Source organism: Eschrichtius robustus, chromosome 13, assembly GCF_028021215.1.
Source record: "Eschrichtius robustus isolate mEscRob2 chromosome 13, mEscRob2.pri, whole genome shotgun sequence".
In the NCBI taxonomy this organism is placed as follows: domain Eukaryota; kingdom Metazoa; phylum Chordata; class Mammalia; order Artiodactyla; family Eschrichtiidae; genus Eschrichtius; species Eschrichtius robustus.
The window spans coordinates 13,605,875-13,630,825 of record NC_090836.1 but is presented as its reverse complement, the minus strand read 5'-3'; the positions used below and the strand labels follow the sequence as shown (position 1 = coordinate 13,630,825).

The 24,951-nt window shown below is 40.0% G+C and overlaps 1 protein-coding gene across 1 annotated transcript in view; it reads left to right on the top strand.

Annotated features, from left to right (window-relative positions):
• The window catches only part of SLC15A5 (solute carrier family 15 member 5), a 93,613-nt gene extending 89,641 nt beyond the window's left edge, over positions 1-3,972 (top strand). Inside the window, 2 exon segments of the mRNA XM_068562113.1 lie at positions 3,827-3,898; positions 3,900-3,972. Coding sequence (XP_068418214.1) covers positions 3,827-3,898; positions 3,900-3,972 — 145 coding nt within the window.
• Positions 3,973-24,951: the final 20,979 nt, after the last annotated feature.

Here is a 24,951-nt window from a genome sequence, read left to right as displayed (position 1 = left end):
TTATCTTCCTCACTTCTTTTCATTCATTTATCTATTTAGTATCTCATCTATTGCCACTTATTCCTTGCCTGAATCATTCTTTTGTTCATCTAATAAATCTCTTTTGGAACATCAGTCATGTGATAGGCACTGTAATAAGTTAGAAGGACATAAAGTCAGTATCAGTAAATATTTAGTGTCACCTATGTCCCTGCTTTCATGGAGCTTATGGTCCAATATAAGAGAGGCACCTAAACCTCATGCAAGACAGAATTAATGACAAAATCAAAAGTCTTAATGGCTCCCTGAATTTTAAAGTTTCTTACCTTCCAAAGTGTATATTATCGAAGTGACCCTCCAGGATGCATAATTTCCCTAAAATGCCTGTCTCATTCTTAGATTGAAAACCAAATTAGAAAGTCAATTCTTGCAGAAGGATTCAACAGAAATGTCCCCAGCTTTGCAGCAAAAAGTGTCGGCAACAAAAACTGAAATTGAAGGCAAGACCTTTCTCCCCTCTGTCCATCGCCTCCAAACACGAGTGGTGCCCATCCACTAATTCTCACAAACCTGCCTTGTTTCTCAATTTCAGTTATGCTCCCACTGTAAGAGCTGACCCTGTCTTTCATGAAGTAGTTTAAAAGGCAGTCTCTAGAGGCAGCCCAGTTGAATCCAGTCCCACAACTTAGCTGCACAAACTTTTAGCTGTTTAACCTTGCTAAGCCTCAATTTCTACTTTGTAAAAAGGAAATAATAAGAATGGTAACTGTGTCATAAGGTTGCTGTGAGGAAGAGTAAATGGCCAAAGTGTTAGCAGTAATAATAATGGCCTCATACGTTGCCTTATGCTCCCTTCTTTTTATTCTTTACCTAGACTCATGCTGAGATATGGCTAAGATGACCACGATTGTGGGCTGAATTCAGGTAGAACTAGTGCTGGAACCAAAAACCTACTAGCTCAGGGACTGATTCATTTATTCATTTATCCATTCATTTAACCAACATGTTAAGCATTGTTCCAAGCACTAGAAAAATAAAACCAAAGAAAACAAAGTACTGGTCTACGTGGAGCTGGCATCTAGTACTCAAAATATTTAAGTATGGTTCTTCTGTGATTGTCGAGCAACTGAGTTACTGTAAAGTGAGAGATGGTGGAGTTGGGGTTCAGAGAAGGAGGCAAGAATAAAAAATACAAAGAACCAGAGATTGGAGGAACCAAAGATGAAAGGAACTAAGGGATAATGTAGGGTTTATTCAGAAAGAAATTGGATTCTTACCAAATCTTCTCCATCTCCTGTATACTTTCTTTTCTCCTGCATACTTTTTGAGGGACGGTAAAAAAAGAGAGGGTGAAACAAAGCAGGAAGGAAAGAAATTAATTTTCCTTGTGTTGAGCATTTCTGTCTTAAGCAGCAGGTTTGTCCCCCTCCCTGTTATGGAGATCATACCATTCCACTTTATAAGTAAGAAAACTAAAGTGAAAATCTAACTAAGTAAATTGACTAAGTTCACACAAGTAGGATTCAAACCCTGGTTTATTTGTCTCCAAAGCCCATACACTGTCTCCTAGACTATGCTGCTTCTAAGTGCCATAGAGGAGCCCTTTTCCTGCTCCCTGATGGCCCCTTAACTCTCGTAGGGGAGGAACCCAGTCCCTTCAGGTCAACTAACTATACCCACCACCACCTGTTGATCAGCCTTCACAAGAAAAGAATGTGTGTCATGTTTCAGAAGAAAGGAGAATCTGGAAAATTTGCCTGCAGAGATTAAGTAGCTAGAGCCAACTACATTAGTTCAAAGGCACACATTGCCTTGGGTAGCTATTTCCCACTGGGATCCAAGGGGCCAAACCAAAGGAGTTAACCAAAAAACTCTCTGGAATCCAAGGCATCGGATCACTGTCTGCAGTGAGAAGTGCATGATTCCAGCTTATTTCTATACTGATTGTTTCTGTCAAACACTAACGAACAATAAGGATGCAAAGAAACAGAAGAAAACACAGACGTCCCAGGGACAGCATTATTGAAACATTATTTATGAGTCAGATGGTGTTTGATCTTAATATACTTCCAATCACAATCCAATTTTTACCAAACCCAAAGGTGTATTTGTTCGGAGCCAGATACTGGTGATACTGGTGACAAATCTATCAAGAATAGGACAGTCCCAAGTTATTCCTGTCCCCAGTGGATTAATGATGAAGCAGCAGCCTCACTAACATACAGGTGGAATTAGGTTTGTGTTAGCACCTGAGGGCACCCTACCATCAAGTTTATTTTAGTGTGCGACAATCCTGGTGTAAGTCCTAGAACCAAAATAATCTTGTAGGGGTCAGTAGGATACACTTAACTGAGTATAATTAGGAATATTCCATGAATATCAGTCCAGATGTACCTTCCATTACTACAAAAAAAAAAAAAAAAAAAGGCAAACAATCCCCTGCCTCTGCCTCTGTCTGTATTAGAGTCCTTCTCAATCAAATCTGAAATAGGGCAATAGTGACATGACACACCTAAGGTTCTCCAGGTTGGGGGTGAAGGAAGTAGGTGGATGAAATGTCTTTCCTTGCTGAAAAGTATTATACAAACACCTCTACAGTCCTTACTATAACTATGCATCCTACATCAAATGCTAAAATAAAGGATATTACAGATGTTTATGGGGGGAGAGAGCAGAAGCGTATTTGTTATTACAACTTGACACCACTGTCCCTCCAATGTTGTAAAACACATCTTATAAAGTTGATATCATTGTGCTTATTTTGTTAATGATACCAGTAATCTTTTGTGCATAACCTGCAATGATTATTGAAAGAGACGTAAATCAGAGAAAAATGACCAGTCATTCAAGCATATCCTTTTCTTACAGTTATCTCTAGCAATATATTAAGAAGGAAAAGAAGGTAAAACTCTCTAGCATTGGAAACTTTCACAAATCAGAAAAAAGAAAAAATGTCTGACCTCAGAGACTTAGGTGCATTTGATAAAATTGAACTTATGGCCCTTGACCATTTGTTCATTCAACCAATATTTATTGTACATCTGCTATGTACCAGGCACTGGTCAAGGTACTAGGAATACAGCAGTGAATAAAGCAGTCTGAAATTCCTCTCCTCCTGGAACTTCTTCAAAAATGTTTAAGAAATAAGTTGCCTTTAGAGGCAGCATGCCATAGAGGGAAAAGGCCAGGACTTTGAATAAGAGAGTTCTGGTTTCAAACCCAGGCTCTGCCAACTATTACTCATACAAACCTTAAGCAACTTATTTAACCTCCTAGAAGTTCAGTATTTCTGTCTGTGAAATGGGGATGGTTCCACCCTTCCAGGGTTATAGTGAGAATTTGGTAAGTTAGGGTCAGCACTGGGCCCTAGCATGCTGCCTGGCACTTAGAAGATGGGAAATCCAGATTTTTCCTGAGTCAAGGAGAGAGGGCACACATTTTAGAAATATGTTCATGGATTTTTTCTTTGACAGTGGTGTTTTCCACACAGTCTCAGCACCGAAGTTACAAACCCTCAGTGCATCTGATAAATCTTTTGAGTCCCGCCGCCATGAAATCTACAAGGTTGATAATTCCAGACTTTCCAGTTCTCTCACTGTCAGACTCACTGCAGGTTGTAAAAGAGCGCCATCTAAAGGTCCTCATGAGACACCTTAATATGTCCTAAAGCTCCTTTTGTCGTTTTATAAAGACTGTTCTCGTGAGCAGTGCTCTTAAATAATCATCACTGTTGTGCCAGTATCCATGGGCTTATAATAAAAGGAAGACAAGCACAGGGGGAAGGCAAATGATTTATCAAGTCATCTACATCTGGTCCTAAAAAAAGCTTTCTTTCTTTCTTTTTTAGATATTGTAATCTAAATCATTTTAATGCCCAGAACATCAGTGGAAGTAATCTTGAAGAAACACTTCCCCTCCATGAAGTCTCTGAAATTTTATGGCAGTACACAGGAATTTTCTTCGAGTATTGATCTCTGAGAAACAGCCCTATGAAACTCTGTTTGACTCAACCTGTCTTATGAGCAGAGTATTCACTGTTTTCTTCGGCTAGACACTATGCATTTTAGTTTTAGAGCTAGTATGTATGAGAGTGGCCTTATAATATTATCTGTGTACTTTACAAAGACTAGTTATGACTCCTCTAGTCATAATTATGACTATTACGCTTTTGCATTAACATGTTGTGCCTTTGAATTAATTAAGTAATTTCAAAGTCTAAGTAATTACTCTATGACAACAAAAAGTTAATATTTCCTATACATTACAATATTTTATAACTTTTTACAATGGTTCGGCCGTTAAAAGCAACCTATATGACATTTTTTAGTTTTCACGTGTCCTTAGAATCAAAATAACAGTATGTTAACATTCTTTCTTTCGATGCATTTATTGAGTACTTACTGCATGCCAGGCATAGTGATCATATACTGTCTATGTCAGAGTAAATAATAAACCTATACACAATTTCACTATACTTCATCTTGCTATTACACTATCAAGTTATGAATTAAGGAAATCTTCTCTGAATCAAACAGCAGCATTACTAAAATAGAGGTCCTTAACAAGAAGAGAATATTCACATACTGAAGAAACTGTAAAATAAATGTAAATGATGGAGTTATTGCGATTGAAGGAAAGAAGAAAATTAAGGAAGGTTAAATGAGCGTTGGGGGAAGGGCAAGTGATCAAATCAGTCAGGGATGCTTAAAGAGATTACCTAATCCAAAGGACGTCTTTTAGTCTCCACTGCTCCCAGTTCAGACGCACTCAGAAAATTATCTTCCAAAAGAGATTTTTCCCGTATAAGCAAAGAAATGTGAAAAAACTCATTTAAACCAAAAAAAAAAAAAAAAAGGCAAATACAACTAGTATCCCAAATCTTTGTAGCAGTGCTTGTCAAAGTTTTGTTAAGGACCCCCTGCTTCAGGCAACTCTTTCTGGCCCCTACCACAGACTGCTTTAACCCAAACCTTTTTCCAGGAATCGGCAGTTCTAACAAACCTTCCCAAGTCTTCTTACTCTCCCTGAAATCTGAGCACCGCTGCTTTCCGGGACAGTTCAAGCTGGATAGGAGAGGGGGGTTTATCAGTTGATTGCAAATGGTTCTGCAGTTAAGCACCTCCCTTGTGACCTAAAATATTTTAGATCTGTAGAATAAAAGATTTACACATCTTGATTAGGTGTGATATGCATTTTTAATTGTAAAAGAACAGCTGTAAAGCACCAGGTGTTTCTCTTACTCAAACTATTTTTTTGTTTGTTTGTTCTGAGGACAAATGAAAAGACAAACTCTTATAGACAAAAATTCTTGCCCTGTAACTTTTTCGAATCCTTCTTTTTTCAGCATTTGTTCTCTGACGAAACAGTGAGGCCAATCCTTGATCTGCCTTAGAATCCTTCTTTGCTGCAAAACGTTAAATGCCAAGTTTGCGATTTGGGTTTAATGAACACCCCGAAGATCAAGAAACCTTTAAACATCTCGTCTCAGTACAAGTCAGAAGCTCTAACGGTCCCTCTCACCATTAGAAAAAGGGTTTGCCTTATTTTGTTGTTTCCCACCCCCCCACCCCCGCCCCAAATTTGCCTTCCTCTCCTTAATTTCTACATCATAATAGAAAAAGGTGCTCATTACGCTTTCACTCGTCCTTAGAGATGAAAAGAGAGCTACAGAATTATAAAGATGACCCTAAGCGAACACCAAAAGAGCTTAGAATTCTCACATCGGGGCTGACGCCCATGATTAGCTGAATTGCAGGAACTACACGCGCTTCCACTGGAAACAGGATGCATTCACGCACTAGTTTCTTGTCTAGTGCTTAGCAACATTATCACTGAGCACCTGGAATAGTTTAGGCATTAAGTGTAATTGGTTTTGCTTTACATAAATCTGTAGCTTTGTAAATAAGCGGAGCATTTCAGCTTCTCTGTAACACCAATTAACTTAAAGGGATGCGTTGTTTGCCGGAGACTGCTGGGTTCTGTACTGTATTTCTCCAGTAACGTGCTCACTGGCTGGCGAAGTTCTGTGTCCCTGCAGTGTTCCATTGACTCCCAGTCACTTGGTGTCAAGGGTCTGTACCCAGCCACTCATTTGCTCCATTTTTCAGTTGTAAAAGATTGGGTAAACAAAGTCTTCCCTAAGAAGCATCTTCTGTGCTCTATTTCTGTCCACGGTGGAGACCTGAAAGGCAAGGTACTTGAAAATGTTTTCTGTGACCTGCAGAGCACATATCTGACCCCAGCTGATTCTGCCCATAACTGATGTCCACATCTCTTTCCTCTTTCTTTTTTTCTTGTAACGCTTCAATCCAATGCAGCCAAAAGTCACTGCATTGAGCCTGTATACAAAATTAAGAAAACCATATATATATATATATATATATATTTTAAATTAATTAATTTATTTATTTTTGGCTGTGTTGGGTCTTCGTTTCTGTGCGAGGGCTTTCTCTAGTTGCGGCGAGTGGGGGCCACTCTTCATCGCGGTGCGCAGGCCTCTCACTATCGCGGCCTCTCTTGTTGCGGAGCACAGGCTCCAGACGCGCAGGCTCAGTAGTTGTGGCTCACGGGCCCAGTTGCTCCGCGGCATGTGGGATCCTCGCAGACCAGGGCTCGAACCCGTGTCCCCTGCATTGGCAGGCGGATTCTCAACCACTGCACCACCAGGGAAGCCCCAAGAAAACCATATTCTTATTATGTAAATTTGCTAGTGAAAACATTTCCATCAGAGGGACTTTTTTTAATAACACTCAGAAATCTGCTCCTGGGAGTTGGTAAATTTTTTCAAGCTTCTGGGATATTACCCCTCATCTCTTTACTCGGCTTAACCCCTTCTCTCTCATATCTCCTTTAGGTAATCTTGATATATAGCATTCATTGCACAGCATTCATTCCACTCTGGCCCACCTCTAATTCTCTTGGTTTCTGAAAGTGTTTTGTCGACTATCAGAGTAACAGTATCACCAAAATACAGCTCACGATTCCAAAAAGTCTCCTACTAATATTATGCGATTTACAAATTGAAGGAGGGAGAATCACCCCTTCTGAAAACTGTCAGGATCCCTTGTTGGATGAGCAAAGAGCTTCAGCATTAGGACCGTGAACCAGTCCGGCGGTGGTCATAGCCCCTCGCCACTGCTAGAGAAGCTGACATACAATTACCGGTCACAGGCTTATGGGTAAGGTTCTTAAGTGAAATCAACAGCCAAGTGATGACAGCACACGGGTGCTGCTAACATTCAGGTCTGCTTGTAGAGAACAGGGAAATGAAAGGACCCACTCGTAACAACAACCCTTTACAGTTTACACGTTGCTGTCACGTGGATCGTCATCTGAGTGGTTGGCACCACTCCTGGGAAGTAGACACATTTTGTACATGAGACATTGCAGCTCTGAGACACTGAGTTATCAAGAGTCACAGAGATACTGGATGTCACAGGACTAGAAGCTTGGTCCCTCTGTCTCTAAAGAGCCAGCCCCTTCTACAAATGACACTCATAATGTCACCAACACTGGATCATCTCCAGCCACTTAGGTGAAACGCTCTCTAAATAATCCACAAGGGAACAAGAATGAAAAGAAAGACCACGTTGGGGTCAGAGACTCTGACAAAATGGTTACCCAAAACAGCATGTTTCTAACTTCTCTTAACCCTGCCCTCAGCTTCCTCTTTGTTGCCAGGCAATAACCTCATCTGGACTTTAGGCTGTCAGAAGCACCCCGCTGAAAAGACCTGCCCAGACTGACCACACTGGGGTCGGGAAGGAGGGTCCTGGGCTCAAAAGCATCCTCTCCTTCCCCTTCCAACAAAATGCCCTCAGATGTGCTATAGTCAATTCCAAACTGCTTAGGAAAGAATGGGTTAAGAAATTCACCCCCCAGAATGTGACTAATATTTGTGAAGACTCCTGTAGTACTTGCTGAGTATAAGACACTGTTCTAAGTGTTTTTATTTAATATTAACTCATTAATCATCACAGTAACTCTACAAGTACAATTGTAGACCCCATTTTACAGATACGAAACATGAAGCACAAAGGAGTTAATAACTTTCCAAGGACTTCCCTGGTAGTCCAGTAGTTGAGACTCTGTGCTTCCAGTGCCAGGGGCACGGGTTCGATCCCTGGTCGGGGAACTAAGATCCCACATGCCGTGTGGTGTGGCCAAAAAATAAAAAAATAGATAATTTTCCAAAGGTTATACATGCAGAGTGGACAGAGTAAAAATTTGGACCTAGGGATCCTGATTACAAATTCCAGGGGCTAGCCCTCTCTATATATAACTGCCTCTCAGTAAAGCTGTTGTCTACAATAGATTTGTATGTATTCTCAGGGCAATTCCATGGAAGACAATGCCTTAGCCCAAGGGATTTCAGTCTCTTTCTGTCCCAACACAAAAGAATGTGACTTCTTCCATCAGTCGTTGCTGATGGAAACAACAGGTACTTTTAACACCCCTAGGTAGTGCCTCCTCCCTCCCTTTTTGTGAATAATTATTGTTCTCCTGCTTACACCCAAAGGCATGACTCTAAGGGCAGAATTTCAGACTCTATGGTAGTGAGTGGGTACTTCTATCTCAAAACTGTTGTAGGGATCCTTGTAGGGTGTTCCTTAAATCACAACGTAAGCTGTCTGTTCCTCAAATGACAGTCATCATTAGATCAAGATGGAGCCTTAGGTCAACTAGTTTCTCCACTTCCTTAGCCTCTCCACAGACATTCCTGGGATTCCTCCAGCCCTGTTCTCCAGTGAGCTTAGTGGAAGTGTCAAAGATAATAGAGGATCGTGATGACAAGACCCAGCCTCTCTGTCTCTCTCTGCCTATCTCTGTCTCTCTGTCTCATTCTCTCTTTCTCTCGCGCTCTCTCTCCCTCTGGCTCTGTGTCCCACTGAGGTTGTCTACAGTAGAATGGATGCTATTTGACAGCCAAGATCTTTTCCCCAAGTGATACATCGTCACTAGTCTACTCAGAGACTTTACTAATTATTAAATAATAATAGCAACCAAACCTTAATCTATCACCCATCTTAGACAGGCTTGAATCCATTTACTGGCTGGGAATCAGGTTGTTGCTTAAGCTTGCTAAACCACAAGTGACCAAGTCTCATATAAATACAGTAATGAGTCAAGAGCCTATGACAAGTGTCTATTACCATGGTAGCAGCAAGTCAGGAGCACATTTAATGACATTTATGCAAAGAGCAAGGTAACACTCCTACCAGGGATAAAAGAAGGAGAAAAATGGAATCAACAGGAGGCAGAAATTTGGCAAAAATCAGGGGGAAGTCACCATAACATTGAAGAAACTACCAAGAAAGCACACATGTCGTCATCATGTCAGTTTTCATTTTCCCAAAGCAATCTCTGGAAGCAAAACGAGAAGGCAAGTCGAGAGAATATGCTAAATTTTAAAATAAGAGAAAGAGCTCTCTGTCAGAAATGCCAGAGAGGAAGTGTGAGCTTCAGAAGCCAGAGCAGTGAGAGGCCATCTGGAAACACTGATTTCCCATTTTGGTGTGATACACTGCACAGCGTAGGTGCCTGGATTCCCATGAATTGATTAGGACCCCCCTAGAGCAGACCCTATGCTTCTTACCACATTCCCACGCCTCTCTTACACGAGTGAAACCTTCCTGACCAGTTTCTACGGTATCTCCAGAAATGCAGACTTCTGTCTTCATGCAGCTTGTACAGTTCTGCCTTACTTCTTTGCAGCCAACCGCGCCTGAAAGACAGGAACAAACAAGACGGACAAGTGTGGCAGTGAATGAACCGTTTTACTGCAATTGGAAGTTCACGGGGAATAAATTATCCTCTAGTTCAAGCTGTCCAGTAGTAATTCTCATTAATAATAACACTTCGACAACAGTCTGCCTCTCACAATGACAGTGAGTGCTGGAAACTTTATCGTTACTCTTGAAGCAGGAGTCACATCCCAGACGGCCGGCCCAGATCACCATATGCAGCTCACAAGAGAAGGCTTAAATTACCAGGAAGCTTGACTGCATAACTGTCCCCGAAGTTCACTGGCTAGATGAGCAGGTGGAAAAAATCCAAGGGCTTCTCTCCTTCCAGGTTTCTCTGCTGATTCACGCTACATTGTAAATGATTTTTCACATTAATGAGTTAGTCAGGCTACAAGGATACTTTCCTCTCTTCTTGCTTCACTGAAGATACCTCTTTTACTACAGGATCTTTATTTCCTACATGTGGCCACAAGGTAATAGAGAATATGTGGTCCATGAAGACAGAGATTTTCGTGGAGATCTACATCTCCACATATGTACTTACATATACATATACGTATACTTACATGTACACAAGGAGAGTCAGTAGCTGATGCTACTGTGCTTCTCCATGTGCTTCTCCATAAACACTTCTTTATGTTGTCTCTCTATATGGGCTACTCTGGGCTTCTTTGAAACTTGATGGCTGGTACCCCAGGGCAAGTATCCCCCAAAAGAAATAAAGCCAGGCAGAAACAATACTGTCTTCTGTGACCTAGCCAGGGGCTATGCAGAATCACGTCTACTGCATTCTATCTGTTGAGGCAGTCAGAGAGTCCTGTTTAGATTTAAAGAGGGGAAACCGGCTCCATCTCTTCGTGAGAAATAGCAAGATTCTAGAAATTCACTTGGGACCCCAAATGTTGCTGTGGACATTTTTAGTCTAAAGAGGAACAGATGTCTGTTAGACAAACAAAGGGCAGAGGCAGGAGCATTTCAGGTAACGTTAGGAAGGAGCATAGGCAACATGGCAAAGCGTGAAACAGAACAGCTTATTCTGCAAACTGCAAGTTGTTTGGACTTTTGACAGGAGCAGTTGTTTGACTGGAGCACAAGATTCAAGGGCAGAATAATATGACAGATTTGTGTTTCAAAAAGAACACTCAGTCAAAAAATGTAGAGGATACATTGGTAAGGGCTAGACAGAAGTTAGCTCAGGATGGTGACTGTGTGTAAGTGAATATTGGTAAGAGATAATGAGGTCTGAGGTTAGGATAGCAGGATGGGGATGGGAAGGGGAAGAACATAGGAGCTTCAAAGGCAGAATAATAGGAAGAGACCATTTATTGGATTTCCACTGGGCATTTAATTATCTCAGGTAGCTCTCACAGTAACTCTATGATCTGGGAATTATTATTGTCTTTATTTTGTATGTTAGGAAACTGAAACAGAGAGAAGGCAAGGTACTTACCCATTTTCCCCACAATTTGAACTAGGATTCATAGAGTCCAACGTGGAATCCCACACATTTAATCACTAAGCTGTACTGATTGGATGTGGTGTTGACAAAGGAAAAAGTGCCCAAGATCATCACCAGGTTTCTGAGTCAAGCAACAAAGTGACTGTTAATGCCACTCGACTAAAGAAAGAAATACAGGAGGATGGGGGACTGGGATGGTGGAAAGGCTGTAAACATGTTTGTACATAATGAATTTGAGGTGTCTGTAGGGAGTTAAGTGGAGATTTCTAACACCCTGTTGGTGATCTACACAAGGCATGATGGGTTTTGTTCATATAGAAATGAATCCAATGTTTAAGAATCTAGTTGGAGACATTAGATGTGAACAAGTAAAATTAAACAAATATTTTAATAGCAACTCGACACAATACTATGAAAGATGTCATAGGTCAGCACACAATTAATTTCCATCTTAATTGAAAGTAAAATAAGGATCCAGAAGAGGAAGAAATCTTGATAGGTTGGGGTGATAGGACAATGTTTTACTGAGGAGGTATAACCTGGATCTTCAAAAATGGACAAGGATTTGGACAAAGAAAAGAGAAAACGGAATAATACAAAGGTTTTGGAAGAAGCCAGAGAAAAACTCATAGCCCACAGTGCAAGTGTTTTACAAGGGAAAGCTTCGAAGGCAATATAGGAAATCCACACCAGAATGCCAGAGTTCTAATCTGCGGGGCAAGATATGCTGCCTCACTGAGTCTCAGTGACCCCGACTGTAAAATGGGTATTTCAGTTACGACCTCAAGGTTTTTATGAGGATTAAGTAAGATAATATATGTAAAGCAACAAGAACATAGTAAGCACCCAGTAAATGTTTATTACTGTTTTATTTTTTAAAAAAAGAAATGAATCTAAGTCATCAAACGTTTATACTTAAAAGGACCTTAAGGAACATCTAACCAAATTTTTATTTTATAAATGAGGAAATCTAGGCCCAGAGAGGTGATGCAATTTGCCCACAGAGAAACACCTATTTAGCTGGTAAAGCTTCCAGGAGTTCTGACACTCAGTCTGGCTCAGTGGAGTATGGATTCGCCAAAGAATTATTAGGGAAGAAGCCTCCATAGTCAAATGCTGGATTTAACAAACAATTTAGTTCAATGTCTTCAGGACTTCTCAGAAGCTTTATTATATATATTGGGAATTGCTAAGAAATGGATTTGCTATTCAGTGTTTTCTAAATTCATGTGGCCACTCAGTCCTTTGCTCAGAGAATACTTCTCAGCACTGGTATTCTTTGCTATACATTGGAGATGCTGGTAGGGTAGAAAATACATAGGCTTTGAGATCAAACAAAATTGGATTTGAACTAAGTATCCATCAGACAGTAGCTGGGCAGTCTTTGACATACTATTTAATCTCCTTGAGGCTTAGTTTCTACATCTGCAAAATAGAGTAAGAACATATACTTCACAGGACTTTGCACATCAACATATATAATGCATGTGGCAAAAACCCTGAGACATGATGATAGTCAATATAAATTAGTCACCTGCTATTTTTTCCTCCTCTTCAATCAGCAAATACTCATTGGATATCTTCTATATTCCCCAAACTACTCTCAAATGTATCTTATTTAATATTCTATTTCTCACTCTTAGAAAAATAAAAAGCATTTAGTCTTTCCTATTTGTTTTACTCTAAATAAAATGTTTATGCATTAATACCAATCACCTTGATGCCAGACCCTAAATTCTTCCAATTTGGGCACTAGAAGAGATGGAGAAGTAGAAATCTCATTTATGAGACCAAAAAGTCCCTTGATCCATCGTAACAAGTCTTCATGGAATTTGGAATTTCTCCAGATACACAGTTAACAAGTTTCCTCTTCCTTGGTACTCATAATTGAATTATAAATGAGTTAGAGCTTCATACAGATAAACACTATATAAGATGGAAAGAAACTGTGATGGTTAATTTTATATGTCAACTTGACTGGGCCATGGGGTGCCCAGATTAAACATTATTTCTATGGATGTCTATGAGGATGTTTCCAGATGAGATTAGTATTTGAATCAGTAGACTCAGTAGATTGTCCCCCCACGATGGGGGTGGACATCATTCAATCTACTGAGGGCCTGAATAGAACAAGAAATAGAAGAAGGGATGATTCATTCCTTCCCTACCTGCCTACTGATCTGGGACATTGGTCTCCTGCCTTTGGACTGAGACTTACATCATTGCTCCCCTGGTTATCGGGCCTTCAGACTTGGACTGGAATTATACCACTGGCTTTCCTGGGTCTCCAACTTGCAAACAGTAGGTCATGGGACTTCTCAGCCTTCATAATTGTGTGAGCCAATTCTTCATAATAAATCTTCACATGTGTATCTTAATGGTTCTTTTTCTCTGGAGAACCCTGACTAATACAGGTTCTGGTACTGAGTGTGGTTCTAGAAGAACAGAATATTAAGAATGAGTTTTCTGAATTGGTTCCAGAGTTTATGGAATTGGCTCTCTAATGTGATTAGATTTAAAGTTGCTAATGACTCCTTCTGGTAGGAAAGAGGGCTGACAATCCACGGCATGATCTGGCAATAGAAATATGCAAAACATCTTCATTGGGCACTCCTAATCAACCACTTATAAGAATCAAGAAGCTAGGTAACTCTGTGTACTACATATGATACTTTCATTTTTTAAAAACGAATGACTATAATGACATTGACTGGTTGCTTCTAATGTTGCTGGACAAAGTAGTGTAAGAAAAGGATGAACTCAGGGGTCTGAATTCCCAGTTCAAGCACCATATAAATAACCTAAGAGTTTCTTTGTGCGTCCTGAAGGAGACTCTTGTTTCCTGTAGCTGCAGGGCTGAAAATTTGAAAATCAATGCAGGACCATCCTGTGAATGAATTACAATGCAAGTTGAACTCCTAGCCTCTCACAGTGTCTACTGTTAACGTCAGGGCATTGATCCTGGAAGCTGGGGTGGGGTCATGTGGGAAGACCCTGAGGGAGCTGGAGACATGGAGCCTCTAAATTCTGATGAATCTTTGTCAGTGGAAGAGGTCTCCCCACCCCCCCCAGTGGAACTAGCCTCTCCAGACCTTTCCATCTCGGTCTGAGGGGATTCACCCTGCATAGCCTGAGGAAACTGTTAGGGTCTTTCCCTGAGGCAGCTGCCAAGCAAGACAATGCTGAGTATCCTCAGGACCCACCCCTACATCCCTCTTCGCCTCTAGACCTGTAACAGGACTCAAGTCCTAGTAGACTCTTAAAGGGGAGGTGATGGACTACCCTCTAGAAGAACGACATGAGTTTTCTCATTTATACAGTCAGGAAAACAGGGAACATGGGTGGGTATGAATATTAGGAATATGAGATAAAGGTAGAAGAAATACAAAGTTGGATCAGGCAGAATTTATTAATATGGTTTCACTAAATCAAGATTATACGTTAAATATTACAGCTCAGGGAGTTAGAAAGGGTTCTAACAGTTTGTTCAGTTGGTTGGCTGAAACATGGACCAAAGAGTGGCCCACAGTGAGCAAACTGGAAAATCCCAACCTGCCTTGGTTTAAAGTATAGGAAGGGATTCAAAGGCTTAGAGAGGTTGGAATGTTAGTGTGGATTTGTCATTTAAGACCTACTCACCCACACTAGAAGGGCCCGGAAGACATACCTTTCACCAGTACTATGAGAAATAAGTTAGTGGTGGAGCCCCAGCATCCTTGAAGAACTCTGTGATCACTCTTCTGTGTAGGCCAGACCTTACACTGGGAACTGCAGTCACTGAATTGGGAAACCTAAATGCAATGGGAGTGATTGGATCCCAGGGTGACAGAGGCCAAGCGACAGCACTCCACCACCAAAGGCAGGGTGAGCCTTCTTACCATAATGGACAGCAGAGTCAAAGTAGCAATCAGCTTAGCTTGACTCATGCAGACCTATGGCACTGGTTAGTTGATCATTGTGTTCCCAGACATAAGATGCTAAATTCTTACTTAATGTGTATCGGCAGAAAAGTTCTAGGTCAAGTGGACACAAATTTAATCTGAATCATAAAAACAGAGAGTCACAGCCATCTGAACAATTTTCAGGCTTGAGCCACCTTACAGACCCAGACCACTTGGATTAAGTGGGTGCGGGGCAGGTCCCTTTGAGTAAGGACCCCAGTACACTACAGAAATATACTGTTAATTTTCCTCCTAGGTCCCCCCAAAAGGTACCTACTGCCTTTTATCAGAGTACTTGTACACTGGGGATAAGGAAATGATCAAACCTTTTGGGAACTACTGGATACAGGCTCTGAACTGACACTGATTCCAGGAGACCCAAAACATCACTATGGCCCACAAGTCAGAGTAGGGACTTATGAAGGCCAGGTGATCAATGGAGTTTTAGCTCAAGTCTAATTCACAGTGGGTCCAGTGTGTTCCCAAACCCACCCTGTGGTTATTTACCCAGTTCCAGAATGCATAATTGGAATAGACATACTTAGCAGCTGGCACAATTTCCACATTGGCTCTCTCTCCTATAGATTGAGGATTATTATGGTTGGAAAGGCCAGTGGAACACATTAGAACTGCCTCCACATAGGAAAACAGTAAACCAAAAGAAATACTACATTTCTGGAGAGATTGCAGAAGGAAGGCATATGTCCAGAGAAAATCCCAGACCACTAGTATCTTCCTTGGACTTTATTCTTCATCCCTAAAAAAATTTAGCTCCTAGGTACAGCTGAACTGGATATGGATGAGGTTTAAACAAGTGGAAATAAGCACTCTTCTCACCCTCACATGTGCCGATCATAGGTGGAATTACTTCTGTGCAAAACTAGTTTACTAAAGACATGGTAGCTAGAAATGTAGTAAGAAAAATAAAAAGAAATGAAGAAGGAAGGAAGGAAGGCAGGAAGGAAAGAAGGAAGGGAGGAAGGAAGGAGGGAGGGAGGTGGGAAGGGAGGAAGAAAGGAAAGAAGGAAGGAAGGAAGAAAGGAAAGAAGGAAGGAAGGAAGGAAGGAAGGAAGGAAGGAAGGAAGGAAGGAAGGAAGGAAGGGAAGGAGGGAGGAAGGGAGGGAAGGAGGGAGGAAGGAAGGAAGGAAGGAAGGAAGGGAGGAAGGAAGGAGGGAGGAGGGAAGGAAGGAAGAAATGAAAGAAGGAGAAAAGGGAGGAGGAGGGGGAGGGAGGAAGAAAGGAAGAGAAAAGTTGACCCTTCTCAGCAGAATACAGAACATTTCAATTTAGTTAGTTTGGTATTCTCATAAACCCATGAAGAGTGGAGCCAATTGTCCATTAAAGATTTACCAGCCATTCCTAATCTTCAATGTGCAAAGTGTCCTTTGGAGATTTCCCTGTTACTAGTTGATGAGGATTACTCTTCCTTTCAAAGTGATTTATGGTCACTGAAGAATCTGAACAGTAAGAAATGGACTGTTGGTCATATAACCAAAATTTTACCTGTGATTATTGACTTTGTCAGATCTCAAGTTGTCCCAGAGCACTCTAATAGGACCTTAAATGTCCACAGAAAAAAATTTTTAACCATCTATCTGAAAAGTTAGATAAATGGCATCTTAAAACCCAATTATCTCCTTAAATTGGGGGCTGTATAAGAGATGTTTACTTAGGAATAGTAAACTTTCCCTCTTAACCCACTATCTCCAGATTTGCAAAGATGCAGCCAGAGCTAAGACGATACTTCTATTCTTCTGAGATAACTGAACTAGCAAAATCTAGAAAACACCAGCAACCCTCTGAAATGTCAAAATAGCCTGGTTCAAATAGTTCAATTATTCATATTCACATTAATTATTTCAAAGATATGTATTGACTGCTGATATGTCCAGTATAGTACCTAAAATTACAAAGGTGAGGAAGACAGAGAAGATCCCTCAGGGAGCATACAGTCTAGGGAAGAATCAAGGGGTAGGTCTCATCTAAACCCTGAAAGATGAGGATAATATAACCAAACAATGGGGGACACTTGGCAGCCTCCTCAAGTGATTGTGTAGATACAGGAATTCCTTGGAGATCTAGAATTATTTTTAAGAGGTCTCATAGAAGGGGCCTCAGGCTCTTCCCTCCACTCTCATCCCAGGATTAGTTTCAAAGAGAGTGGAGAACAGAATAGAATTCTGGGATGATTTGGGGAATCCAAAAGAACTCTGAGTTCTTCTGGAAGTCTGGGAGACAGCATCTGCATACATTCAGTCAGCCAATCAACAAACATTCAGAGTGATCCTCGTTGTGTGCCAGGCGTATCTGTACAGGGCTTTTTGTTACTGTTTATAGCACTAAAGCAAGGCAGCAGCAGAGATGAATGGCTTCATGGGATGTCTGGGGCAGAGGGCCCAAGATATCTGCAAGTCTCCAGCACCCTCTCTTCCCCAACTCTCAGGATACAGAAGTTATAGCTCTGAAAGAAAGGAGAGAGAGAGAGCAAACAAGTGTCCCCAAATGCACTTGGCGGTCACGATGAGGGGTCACAGAAGCACAAAGCAGCGTGGAGGACCAAATGGGAGAATTGTCTATCTCAGGAGAGACAAGTGCAGGACAGGTGAAGACCAAGTAGTAGGTACTGTCTCATCACTATTGCTATGAGACTGTGCTATGAGCTTAGATTAGTCCCATGAAGAAGGAGAAACTATGACTTAATGGAGTTTAAACCAGAAATAGGGAAAACTCAGAACTGACTTAGATTGTGTTGTTAATAACCAGAGAGTAATAGTGTCTTTGAATGCATATTTAGTTGAATTATATAAAATAAAGTTTTATTTTCTACACAACCAAGACACTTGAAAACACTGCCACCTGTACACAAGCTGTGTGTGTGAGTGTGTGTTTACAAACATAGCCAAATGTACTTGAACGTTGGACCCTTCAGAATAGCCAACGTGGGAGTTTCTATTTATGGTGTTGTCATTGTTCAACTCTTTCTTAAGCCTTCAGCATCATTTTATAAACCATACAAGAAAATCAATTTCATTAGTTTATATTTACTCTCCATGTTTGATTATCAATTGTAAAAGAAAGAAAGAGAAAAAAATGATCCACTTAAATCAAGGTTTTATTTACCAAACATGGCACTTGCAGGCTTCTGGTAGTTTCCAAAATTCAACAGACGTATGTTTATTAGCTCTGAATATACACAAAAATAAGCAATGGCAAAGATGCTTTGAGCAATGGCTACTGTATTGTAATACATGTACTATCAGGTGACTATTTCGAATGAAAACATTCATTTGAATGTATTAGTATATTTGTGGAAAACAAGAATCAACCCAAAAAAGCAGCCACGTTATTTATTATTATTATTATTTGAAGTCTTCATTGAATTTGTTACAATTTTGCTTCTGTTTTCTGTTTTGGTTTTTTGGCCGCAAGGCATGTGGGATCTTAGCTTCCTGACCACGGATAGAACCTGCACCCCCTGCATTGGAAGGTGAAATCTTAACCACTGGACATCCAGGGAAGATCCACAGACACATTATTTTAAAGTCCTAGGTATTTAGGGCAGTGACGAAAATCTCAACTTTGACTGAACAGTCATTTCTCCTGAAATTGCACGTTCTCTGTCACTGTCTCAAGCTCCACATGCCATATATTTCTCCACACTTTAGAAAGGGCTTTCTCAAGAGGGCCATGACATCAGTGCTGTCACACAAGAAGACAGGGGAGCTTGAGAGTGTCTGGGTCACACTTCCTCCGCTGCCTCTCACACAGGTATCTTTGCATTTTTACAAGCATTACTCATAATCTCATTTTTCATTCCCATCTTGCAACTTTATGCCTTTCTTTTTTTTATTTTATTATTTTTTTTAATTTTGGAATTTTATTTTACTTATTTTCTTTTATGCAGCAGGTTCTTATTAGTCATGCATTTTACACACATCAGTGTATACATGTCAATCTTAATCTCCCAATTCATCACACCACCACCACCCACCCCCCGGCCACTTTCCCCCCTTGGTGTCCATACATTTGTTCTCTACATCTGTGTCTCTATTTCTGCCCTGCAAACTGGTTCCTCTGTACCATTTTTCTAGGTTCCACATATACGCGTTAATATATTATATTTGTTTTTCTCTTTCTGACTTACTTCACTCTGTATGACAGTCTCTAGATCCATCCACGTCTCAACAAATGACTCAATTTCGTTCCATTTTATGGTTGAGTAATATTCCATTGTATATATGTACCACTTCTTCTTTATCCATTCGTCTGTCAATGGGCATTTAAGCTGCTTCCATGACCTGGCTATGGTAAATAGTGCTGCAATGAACATTGGGGTGCATGTGTCTTTTTGAATTATGGTTTTCTCTGGGTATATGCCCAGTAGTGGGATTGCTGGATCATATGGTAATTCTATTTTTAGTTTTTTAAGGAACCTCCATACTGTTCTCCATAGTGGCTGTATCAATTTACATTCCCACCAACAGTGCAAGAGGGTTCCCTTTTCTCCACACCCTCTCCAGCATTTCTTGTTTGTAGATTTTCTGATGATGCCCATTCTAACTGGTGTGGGGTGATACCTCATTGCAGTTTTGATTTTCATTTTGCTAATAATTAGTGATGTTGAGCAGCTTTCCATGTGCTTCTTGGACATCTGTATGTCTTCTTTGGAGAAATGTCTATTTAGGTCTTCTGGCCATTTTTGGATTGGGTTGTTTGTTTTTTTTAATATTGAGCTACATGAGCTGTTTATATATTTTGGAGATTAATCCTTTGTCCGTTGCTTCATTTGCAAATATTTTCTCCCATTCTGAGGGTTGTCTTTTCGTCTTGTTTATGGTTTCCTTTGCGGTGCAAAAGCTTTTAAGTTTCATTAGGTCCCATTTGTTTATTTTTGTTTTTATTTCCATTATTCTAGGAGGTGGATCAAAAAAGATCCTGCTGTGATTTATGTCATAGAATGTTCTGCCTATGTTTTCCTCTAACAGTTTTATACTGTCCGGTCTTACATTTAGGTCTCTAATCCATTTTGCGTTTATTTTTGTGTATGGTGTTAGGGAATGTTCTAATTTCATTCTTTTACATGGAGCTGTCCAGTTTTCCCAGCACCACTTATTGAAGAGACTGTCTTTTCTCCATTGTGGTTCCTTGCCTCCTTTGTCATAGATTAGTTGACCATAGGTGCGTGGGTTTATTCCTGGGCTTTGTATCTTGTTCCATTGATCTATGTTTCTGTTTTTGTGCCAGTACAATATTGTCTTGATTACTGTAGCTTTGTAGTATAGTCTGAAGTCAGGGAGTCTGATTCCTCCAGCTCCATTTTTTTCCCCTCTAGATTGCTTTGGCTATTCGGGGTCTTTTGTGTCTCCATACAAATTTTAACATTTTTTGTTCCAGTTCTGTGAAAATGCCATTGGTAATTTGATAGGGATTGCATTGAATCTGTAGATTGCTTTGGGTAGTATAGCCATTTTCACAATATTGATTCTTCCAATCCAAGAACATGGTATATCTCTCCATCTGTTGGTATCATCTTTAATTTCTTTCATCAGTGTCTTATAGTTTTCTGCATACAGGTCTTTTGTCTCCCTAGGTAGGTTTATTCCTAGGTATTTTATTCTTTTTGTTGCCATGGTAAATGGGAGTGTTTCCTTAATTTCTCTTTCAGATTTTTCATCATTAGTGTATAGGAATGCAAGAGATTTCTGTGCATTAGTTTTGTATCCTGCTACTTTACCAAATTCATTGATTAGCTCTAGTAGTTTTCTGGTGGCATCTTTAGGATTCTCTCTGCATAGTATCATGTCACCTGAAAACAATGACAGTTTTACTTCTTCTTTTCCAATTTGTATTCCTTTTATTTCTTTTTCTTCTCTGATTGCCATGGCTAGGACTTCCAGAACTATGTTGAATAATAGTGGTGAGAGTGGACATCCTTGTCTTGATCCTGATCTTAGAGGAAATGCTTTCAGTTTTTCACCATTGAGAATGATGTTTGCTGTGGGTTTGTCGTATATGGCCTTTATTATGTTGAGGTAGGTTCCCTCTATGCCCACTTTCTGGAGAGTTTTTATCATAAATGGGTGTTGAATTTTGTCAAAAGCTTTTTCTGCATCTATTGAGATGATCATACGGTTTTTCTTCTTCCATTTGTTAATATGGTGCATCACATTGATTCCGTATATTGAAGAATCCTTGCATCCCTGGGATGAATCCCATTTGATCATGATGTATGATCCTTTTAATGTGTTGTTGGATTCTGTTTGCTAGTATTTTGTTGAGGATTTTTTCATCTATATTCATCCCTGATATTGGTCTGTAATTTTTTTTTTTGTAGTATCTTTGTCTGGTTTTGGTTTCAGGGTGATGGTGGCCTCATAGAATGAGTTTGGGAGTGTTCCTTCCTCTGCAGTTTTTTGGAAGAGTTTCAGAAGGATGGGTGTTAGCTCTTCTCCAAATGTTTGATAGAATTCACCTGTGAAGCCATCTGGTCCTGGACTTTTGCTTGTTGGAAGATTTTTAATCACAGTTTCAATTTCATTACTTTTGATTGTTCTGTTCATATTTTCTATTTCTTCCTGGTTCAGTCTTGGAAGGTTATACCTTTCTAAGAATTTGCCCATTTCTTCCAGGTTGTCCATTTTGTTGGCATAGAGTTGCTTGTAGTAGTCTCTTAGGATGCTTTGTATTTCTGCGGTGTCTGTTGTAACTTCACCTTTTTCATTTCTAATTTTATTGATTTGAGTCCTCTCCCTTTTTTTCTTGATGAGTCTGGCTAACGGTTTATCAATTTTGTTTATCTTCTCAAACTACCAGCTTCTAGTTTTATTGATCTTTGCTATTGCCTTCTTTGTTTCTATTTCATTTATTTCTGCTCTGATCTTTATGATTTCTTTCCTTCCGCTAACTTTGGGTTTTGGTTGTTCTTTTTGCTCTAGTTCCTTTAGGTGTAAGGTTAGATTGTTTATTTGAGATTTTTCTTGTTTCTTGGGGTAGGCTTGTATAGCTATAAACTTCCCTCTTAGAACTGCTTTTGCTGCATCCCATAGGTTTTGGATCATCGTGTTTTTATTGTCATTTGTCTCTAGGTATTTTTTGATTTCCTCTTTGATTTCTTCAATGATCTCTTGGTTATTTAGTAACGTATGATTTAGCCTCCATGTGTTTGTGATTTTTACGTTTTTTTCCCTGTAATTCATTTCTAATCTCATCGCGTTGTGGTCAGAAAAGATGCTTGATATGATTTCAATTTTCTTAAATTTACTGAGGCTTGATTTGTGACCCAAGATGTGATCTATCCTGGAGAATGTTCTGTGTGCACTTGAGAAGAAAGTGTAATCTGCTGGTTTTGGATGGATTGTCCTATAAATATCAATTAAATCTATCTGGTCTGTTGTGTCATTTAAAGCTTCTGTTTCCTTATTTATTTTCATTTTGGATGATCTGTCCATTGGTGCAAGTGAGGTGTTAAAGTCCCCCACTATTATTGTGTTACTGTCGATTTCCTCTTTTATAGCTGTTAGCAGTCGCCTTATGTATTGAGGTGCTCCTATGTTGGGTGCATACATATTTATAGTTGGTATATCTTCTTCTTGGGTTGATCCCTTGATCATTATGTAGTGTCCTTCCTTGTCTCTTGTAACGTTCTTTATTTTAAAGTCTATTTTATCTGACGTGAGTATTGCTTCTCCAGCTTTCTTTTGATTTCCATTTGCATGGAATATCTTTTTCCATCCCCTCACTTTCAGTCCGTATGTGTCCCTAGGTCTGAAGTGGGTCTCTCGTAGACAGCCTATATATGCGTCTTGTTTTTGTATCCATTTAGCAAGCCTGTGTCTTTTGGTTGGAGCATTTAATCCATTCACGTTTAAGGTAATTATTTATATGTATGTTCCTATGACCATTTTCTTAATTGTTTTGGGTTTGTTTTTGTAGGTCCTTTTCTTCTCTTGTGTTTCCCACTTAGAGAAGTTCCTTTAGCATTTGTTGTAGAGTTGGTTTGGTGGTGCTGAATTCTCTTAAGTTTTGCTTGTCTGTAAAGCTTTTGATTTCTCCATCGAATCTGAATGAGATCCTTGCCAGGTAGAGTAATCTTGGTTGTAGGTTCTTCCTTTTCATCACTTTAAGTATATCATGCCACTCCCTTCTGGCTTGTAGAGTTTCTGGTGAGAAATCAGCTGGTAACCTTATGGGAGTTCCCTTGTATGTCATTTGTCGTTTTTCCCTTGCTGCTTTCAATAATTTTTCTTTGTCTTTAATTTTTGCCAATTTGATTACTAAGTGTCTCGGCGTGTTTCTCCTTGGGTTTATCCTGTATGGGACTCTCTGTGCTTCCTGGACTTGGGTGGCTATTTCCTTTCACATGTTAGGGAAGTTTTCGACTATAATCTCTTCAAATATTTTCTCTGGTCCTTTCTCTCTCTCTTTTCCTTCTGGGACGCCTATAATGCGAATGTTGTTGCGTTTAATGTTGTCCCAGAGGTCTCTTAGGCTGTCTTCATTTCTTTTCATTCTTTTTTCTTTATTCTGTTCCACAGCAGTGAATTCCACCATTCTGTCTTCCAGGTCACTTATCCGTTCTTCTGCCTCAGTTATTCTGCTATTGATTCCTTCTAGTGTAGTTTTCATTTCAGTTATTGTATTGTTCATCTCTGTTTGTTTGTTCTGTAATTCTTCTAGGTCTTTGTTAAACATTTCTTGCATCTTCTCGATCTTTGCCTCCATTCTTTTTCCAAGGTCCTGGATCATCTTCACTATCATTATTCTGAATTCTTTTTCTGGAAGGTTGCCTATCTCCACTTCATTTAGTTGTTTTTCTGGGGTTTTATTGTGTTCCTTCATCTGGTATATAGCCCTCTGCCTTTTCATCTTGTCTATCTTTCTGTGAATGTGGTTTTTGTTCCACAGGAACAGGATTGTAGTTCTTCTCGCTTCTGCTGTCTGCCCTCTGGTGGATGAGGCTATCCCTTTATGCCTTTCTATTGATCTTAGTTCTGCTGCTCAGAGACACCAATGAGAAATGTTGAGTACATTCAATAAATAAAAAATATCCATCCACCCTGTACGTGATTCCTCTTTAGAAAACTGTGCAAATAAAATAGTGTTTTTCTCCTCCCTGTTCATTCTTGAGACCAAAGACTATGCCCTGAATGTGTAATTGACTCCAGGGATAGGTAGAGGGTGTTCTAAATTTCAAATCTGAGTCCTGGTTCTGAAGCCCAATATTGCCTTAGAGAAGTTTCCTTCTATAATTATTGATTACCTCTCACATACTGGAAATGAAGTCACATCTACAAAGATCCCAGTTTAGACTGTAGCATTTGTGAATTTTTCCTGAATGAAAAGTGCATTTATTTGCATTATTTCTATAAAAGACTTTGTTTACAAATGAGAAAAGAGTCTTTTATCACATATATTTTGCCAGTTTGAATTTAGTCAGGGATCTTGGTATATTGATGCATATTTCATTCAAACAATACTTTGCTTTAAAAAATTTGCAGCTGGGGCTTCCCTGATGGCGCAGTGGTTAAGCATCCACCTGCCAATGCAGGGGACACAGGTTCAATCCCTGGTCTGGGAAGATCCCACATGCTGCAGAGGAACTAAGCCCGTGAGCCACAACTACCGAGCCCATGTGCCACAACTACTGAAGCCTGCGCACCTAGAGCCCATGCTCCACAACGAGAAGCCACCACAAAGAGAAGCCTGTGCATCACAATGAAGAGTAGCCCCCACTCGCCGCAACTAGAGAAAGCCCGTGCACAGCAACAAAGACCCAACGCAGCCAAAAAAAAAAAAAAATTTGTAGTCAAAGATCACCTAAGAGGTG